This window comes from Gracilinanus agilis, chromosome 1 (assembly GCF_016433145.1).
Source record: "Gracilinanus agilis isolate LMUSP501 chromosome 1, AgileGrace, whole genome shotgun sequence".
Lineage (NCBI taxonomy): Eukaryota > Metazoa > Chordata > Mammalia > Didelphimorphia > Didelphidae > Gracilinanus > Gracilinanus agilis.
The window spans coordinates 755,644,589-755,651,788 of NC_058130.1; the positions used below are offsets into that span (position 1 = coordinate 755,644,589).

Sequence of the window (7,200 nt, forward strand, 5' to 3'; positions counted from 1 at the left end):
TATCATTCTGCTACTTTGTTTATATGCTCAAATATGTACATGGAGCCTCCTGTCATAGAAAATAGGTTCCTAGAGGGCAGGAATGGCTACATTTTGATTTTTCTATCTCCAGTACCTTGGCCCGTAAGGAATCATTGTTGATTAGTCGATTGATTGGTTCTTCTACCAAACATTCAACTTGGTCCCTTTGCTTGCTTTTCTTCTCTACTTGTCTATTCTTCTCTCCCTCACTCTCTTCCCATTCCCCTCTTACTTTGAAGGTGTCTGCAGGGATAAAAAGAAATTTTTTTTCTTCCCTCAAGCCACATTAAAAGCTGAAATTCTGGTGGGGATCCCCCTCCCCAAATCCAGTCATTGGGGAAGACTCTTTTATTGTTTTCCTTTGTCTCTTCCAAGGCAAAACAAAAACGACGGAGAAAGACCTCCCATGAAAACCTAGAACGTATAGAAAAAGAGAAACAAGCCACTGCTGAAGCTGAGTTAAGGAAACTCCGGCAGAAGTTCAAGAAGATGGTGAACAGTCGCAAATCGTTTGATGTCAAGTCTCAACACCACATAGAGAACCAGCAGTAAGTTAGTTTGGGGCTCTGTAGTCTATAGGGAATGACAGGCTCTCAAACGTGGTCCTAAAATCCTGACCTAAGATTAGGTGAGGGAATGTTTAGTCTGGAGAAGAGAAGACTTGGGGGGAGGAATGATCTCTTGAGTTGTAGTTAGGGTGGGGCAATCGGGCCTTAGCCCCAGGGCAGCAAAATGAAGTGAGCACTGCCAATACTTATAGTCTTCTTCAGCAAGCAGGAACAACTGAATTTATAATTCTAGGTCAGCTCAAATCTGGTTGGGTTCCACCCCTTCTCCTTACTCAAATCTCTGTTTTTCTCTCATTGAGTGTTTCCTCCATTGCTCTCACAGCTGAATTTGTCTTAGAAGTTGATTTGAGGATTTCTTTCATTCTGTCTGTATTCCCGAATATGAAATTACAGAACAATGGGAGAAATAAAATACGTTTTTGGTTTTAAAGAACATTTCTCCAGCCTCCCTCCTCCTCTAATTCCTTCTTCGTGGGATAAGGGAATGCAAGAATTGCTTTTTATAGCTTTGATGAGAACTGTCTTTAAGCATTTGAAAGACTGACATATGGAAGAGGGAATAGCTTTATTGTTCTTGTCCCTAGAGAGTAGAACTTGGTGGGGGTGGGGAGGAGGTGGGGAATGGGAATTGCAAAGAAGCCAATTTAACTGTGAGGTCAGAAAGCACTCCATAACATAACATAACATAACATAACATAACATAACATAACATAACATAACATAACATAACAACATAACATAACATAACACAACACAACATAACATAACATAACATAATATAACATAACATAACATAAGGGCAGGAACTGTCCAAGGTGGGAAGGCTGCTTTGGGAGGGAGCAGGTTTCCTGCCCTATTGAAGGTCAAGCAGACGAGTACTTGTTGGAGAATGGATTCTGGATCAGGTCTCTGTTGGACTAGATGGCTTCTGACATCCCTACCTGCTCTGAAATTCTGTGATAATCTCCAGTTTCTGATTTCAGCCCAGAGAGACCTATTTACCTCCAGTGTCTTAGACAGACTTTATATGGTCCAGCTCCCATGGGGGATAAGGCAACTGTTCCATGGAATGCATTTTTTTTGTTATTAAAAATGGAGCAAATTCCTCAATCTCTTGGTCCTCCTGCAACTCCCTTAAGACTTTGAAACAGTCATTGATGGATCACCAGGTGTTGATGGAAGGAGTTTCTACATGGACAAATAAAACATCCTTGTCATTTTCACAATCTGGGCCATGCTTGGAGTCAAATAGCCTGGGCTCAGATTCTGGCTCTGATGTCTGATCTACTAGTGTGATCTTGGGCAAATCACTTCCTTCTCTAGGGAAATGGTTTTGTATAAAATGGTTTTCTATAAAATGAGGAAGCTGGAGAAAAATATCTTTAAAGTGCCTTCCAGCTCTAATATCTTATGGATAGGGGATAGCCATGAACCTATAATTTCACTTGTATTTGGAATTTCTGGATGAGGAATCTCCTTCTCCAATGCAGGTCACCACCTTCCCTGAAACTTGTAGCATCAAGAGAGTTATCTAGAGCACTGAGAGATGAAGTGACTCTCAAGCAGTCTGTGTTGTGTCAGAGGTAACACTGGAACCTAGGTCTTCCTAGCTTTCTGACCATTAGGCCATATTGCCTCTAAATTCTATGATAAAGAAATAATCAATCTACCAAAAGTTGATCACATAATGTTTATTTTTTAAACAGTAAAGAGATAAGTGTCCTACAAGCGGAGCAAGATGAGATCACACTGCTTTTGAGACTTATAAGAGCACCCAAGAACTTGGAGCTGGATGATAAAAATTATACTGAACTTAAATTTTTGCTACAAACCAAGGATGAATATGATGCTTTAATTAAGGCAATGAAATCACTGATAACAGAACTGGATGACAAGGTGCAGTCTTTTTCCTAATGGCTAATCAGGCTCCCATACCATAGGGATATGGGGTATTGGGCAGAGCAGGGGAGGTAGGGAATGAAAGGAATTGAGGATGATTTGGGAAAGGCGTGTTTCCAGGACTATAACTAAGGCAGGGCCATAGGTGCTTTGTACCAGGATGAAAACCTTGAAATACTTAACATCTAACAAATTGCTAACTAGCAAGAATAATTTTTTTCCTTCAGTAATGTTTTATTTTTTTTCCATTTCCATGTAAAAACACTTATTGGCATTTGTTTTCTAATGTTTTGAGTTCCACATTCTATTCCTCCCTCTCTCTCTTCACTCCCCAGCCCCTCGTTGTGACAGTAAATAATTTGATTTTGGTTATACATATACAATCATACAAAACATGTTTCCATATTCATCATGTTGTGGAAGAAGACACATTAAAAAAAACCATGAAGAAAATGACAAGTGGCCTGCTTCAATCTATGGATTCTATAAATTCTGTTTCTGAGAGTGAATAGCATTATTCATCATGAGTCCTTAGGAATTGTCTTAGATCATTGTACTGCTGAGGATAGCTCAGTCATTCACAGCTGATCATGATATAATGTTGTTGCTCCTGTGTTCTGTGTTCTCTTGGTTCTGTTTACTTCACCTCATCAATTCATATAAATCTTTCCAGGTTTTTTCTGAAATTATCTATTGCAATCTTATGCCACAGCTTGTTCAGCCATTCCCCCGAATGCAGATTTCCCCTTGACACCGAGCCTGGGTCTTCCAATTTGTAGGAGTGGCATGGAGGCAGGGAAACATTTCCTCCGAGCAATGACAGCTGGGTAGCTTAATAGATAGAGCACTGAATCTGGAGTCAGGGAGACGTGAGTTCAAATATGACTTCCGACACTTACTAGCAGCATGACCCTGCCTCAGTTTCATCATCTGCAAAATGGGGATAATAGCACATATCTCCCAGAGTTGTTGTGAAGATCAAATGAGATTATAATTATAAAGCACTTAGCACAGTGCTTAGTACATAGTAGGTGCTATATAAATGTTAGCTACTATTATTATATTATAAAAGAAACAATAAGCTAGTTGGGGAATCACAGCTGGCTCGGGGGTGGAAAAAGATCTCTCTCTCCTTGCTGCGGCCTTTGCCAGCATCTCTCATTGGCTGAGATTCTAATTACTCAGAGTATCCCAGGAGAAGTGCGGGAACACTGAGCTGCCTCTGGGGATAAACTTCAGAATTTAATCACAGGAGTCTTCAGAAAAATTGCTGAATCTGTAGCTTTCCTGAGGGAGGAACCTGGGCTTGGAGAGTCTTCATGAGAGCAGTGTGAAATACTGCTGTTTCATTCTTCATCAAAGATGCTGCAGACTGAAGGCTCCTTTAGGGATGGGGCCAGGATGGAGCAGAGCAGATGACAGAGTATCTGTCTCCTAACTACAAAGAAAAATGAAGATTTGTTTTATGTAATTATAAAATCTGGAGACAACCTTAGCAACTGTCTAGTCGTCCCTCCCCTTCCCCATCCCCCAGTGTTACAGATGAAGAAACTGAGTCAGGGAAATTGAGAGTGACTGGCAAAGTTCTATAGCTAGTAATGTTAAAGGCAAGATTTGAACCTGAGCATCCTGACTCCAAAGCCAGTGTTTGTTCTTCTATACCACATTGCATCTGGTTCAAAGGTCCCTTTTGTGTTTGCTTGTTTAATCCTTGCTTTCTGGCTTAATATCTTACTCTAAGACAGAAGGGCAAAGGCTAGGCAATTGGGAGTTAAGTGATTTTCCCAGGGTTATACAGCTGGAAATATCTGAAGCTAGATTTAAACTGAGGTCCTCCCATTTCCAGATCTGGCACTCTACCGTGCTACCTAGCTGCCCCTCATCCCACTCTTTTTTTGTTGGTGGTTCATGGTTCTTAGCATGGAGTCTAAATTTTGTTAAAAAATTGTTTTTGGATAATTATATTTCAATAGAATCTGTTTCTTTTTATAATTTAAGTATTTTATTTTATACATTTAAAAAAACATGATTCTGAGAAGGATTTGCCAGATGGCCAACGAGGTTTTTGACTCAGAAAAGCTGACTCCCAATAGTTTATCTATTGCTCCCCCACTAGTTTTAGCTAATTTGTAAGATTTTGTGTTAAATATATCATGATAGGGACATATTTAGGTCATGCAATCGATAGCGTGCCAGGCTTGGAGTCGGGGGATTTGATTTCAAATCTGACCTCAGACACTTCCTAGCTGTGTGTTCCTGGCAAGGTCTTGTTGCTCTTCTGTCTCAGAATTGATATTGACAGAAGGTAAGGGTTAAAAATTTTCCATAGTTACATGTTTTTTCCCTCCACTCCTTCCAACCCCCTCCTGTAGCCAATGCGCAATTCCACTGGGTTTTACATGTGTCATTGATCAAGACCTATTTCTATATTATTGGTATTTGCATTGGGGTGATCACTTAGAGTCTACATCCCCAATCATATCCCCATTGACCCATGTGATGAAGCAGATGTTTTTCTTCTGTGTTTCTACTCCCACAGTTCTTTCTCTGGATGTGAATATCTTTCTTTCTCATAAGTCCCCCAGAATTGTCCTGGATCATTGCATTGCTGCTAGTAGAGAAGTCCATTATGTTTGAGTGTACCACAGTGTATCTGTCTCTGTATATAATGTTCTCTTGGTTCTGCTCCTTTCACTCTGCATCAATTCCTGGATAATTCATTCCAGTTCACATCCTTTCTTCATTTTAAATCAATACTGTGTATTAGTTCCAAGGCAGAAGAGCCTTAAGGGCTAGGCAATGACTTGCCCAGGGTCACACAGCTAGGAAGTATCTGAGACCAAATTTGAACCCAGGATCTTCTATCTCCAGATCTGGCTTTCTATCCACTGAACCACCCAACTGCTCTGAAGCTGGACCTTTCTTAATGTGGTATCAACCCCCAAGGTTATCTCATTTCTACTGCTCAGTGGGGGAGAGTCCTCTTTGTGTTGCCCAGGTGGCCACAGGGACCATTGCTCACCAGTTTAACCCTTTGGCTACCCTAATACCAAGCATCCTTTTAAATATAATGATTACATTATGCTAAAAAGTTTGTCCATAGATGGAATGTTCCTAAAGGATTCATAAAGGAAATCTTATAGATTAATTCCTTCCTATTTTATGTTCCACAGTGACTCTTTTAAATCTTTTCTTTTGTTCTCAAGCCCTGAACTCTATCTCTAACCTCTACACACAAAGCACAAAACAGTTTCCAATGTCACTGAGAAAAGTCCAGCCATCTGCTTATGTAGAAGGAGTTCTAATTCTATTTCTCCACTCAAAATCTGGTGGAGTGGAAAGAACTCTGCTTCAGAATTTAAGGATCTGGATTTGAATCAAAGTTCTGCCACTTAAAAACTCTGGGATTTTGAGCAAGTTCCTTCCCTTCTGAGTGGGTTTCATTTTCCTCATCTAGAAGGTAAAGGTGTTGGAACACATGACCTCCAACATTCCTTCCAGCACACATGAAGATTTAGCATGAATCAGGTACTTCTGACCCACATGAACTTTTATCTAGTTAATGTTGACATTAGCTGGTGTGGGAATGATATAGAGGAACTCTTTTTCAAATACGAGTTGATCCAGGTGTACCTTGAGGTCCTTTCAACTCTGGCATTTTCGTTGACTGTCCAACATTCCTAGAATGCTCTCCCTCCTCATCTCAGCCTCCAGGTTTTCCTGGTTTCCTTCAAATCCCAAGAAAACCCCTACCTTCTACAAAAATGACTTTCCTGGTTGCTCTTAATTCTAGTGCCTGCCCTCTGAAATTAATCTCTGCGTTACCCTGTGTATACATGAGTTCCTTGAGGGTAGGTTCTGTTTTTCCCTTTCATTGTATCCTCAAGGATTTAGCACAGAACTTAGCTTCTTGTTGTTGTGTCCTTTCAATTGAGACTGACTCTAAGAGTTTTCTTGGCAAAGGTACTGGAGTGGTTTGCCATTTTCTTCTCTAGCTCATTTTACAGATGAAGAAACTGAACCAAACAGTGTTAAGTGATTTATCCAGGGTCACACAGCTATCTGAGACTGGATAGGATCTCAAGAAAATGGGTCTTCCTGATTTATCCACTGAACCACCCAACTGCCCCTATGAGTTGGCTTGTAGAAAGGTCTTAATGCTGGACTATTGACTGACTGCCTGTAGCTACTCAATAGATTATGGCCATTTTCTTTGTAGGTGGGTATACCTGTTTAGGATGGAACTTTTATCCCTGTCCACATGTGGACAATTCAACCAGGTTTTAACAAGGATTATTAGGAATGCAGATGTCAAGTACCTACCTGCCTTTGTGATCCTCACAATGATAAAACAAGGAAACCAGTTAGGAAGGACTTGTGAGGAGGTGTTCAGGAAAGCTTTGACATCTCAGGAATGTTGAAAGGGCACCAGAATTATTTACTCCAGGCAGATCTTTGTTGTTTTGATTTGTTTGTTGAATTGATTTCCTGTGTGCATCCAACTTCTAGAACCATTTTTGGCACTTTCTGCAATTGAGCTAGTTTCTACCTAGGAGCCACCAGAGACACATAAAACAAAAATAAAATCTTGAGTTGCATTGATTCCTTCTATTTTCAGAATTTAGAACCTGATTCCCCTTTCTCTCCTCCTCCTCCTCCTCCTCCTCCTCCTCCTCCTCCTCCTCCTCCTCCTCCTCCTCCTCCTCCTCCT

General features: G+C 40.6%; 1 protein-coding gene across 1 annotated transcript in view; it reads left to right on the top strand.

The window, feature by feature from the left end:
- The first annotated feature begins 495 nt into the window (after positions 1-495).
- CCDC63 (coiled-coil domain containing 63) overlaps positions 496-7,200 on the top strand; it is a 35,801-nt gene continuing 29,096 nt past the window's right edge. Inside the window, exons 1-2 of the mRNA XM_044685419.1 lie at positions 496-569; positions 2,297-2,486. Of these exons, the coding sequence (XP_044541354.1) occupies positions 511-569; positions 2,297-2,486 (249 nt within the window). The 5' untranslated portion in view covers positions 496-510. The remainder of the gene's footprint in view (positions 570-2,296; positions 2,487-7,200) is intronic.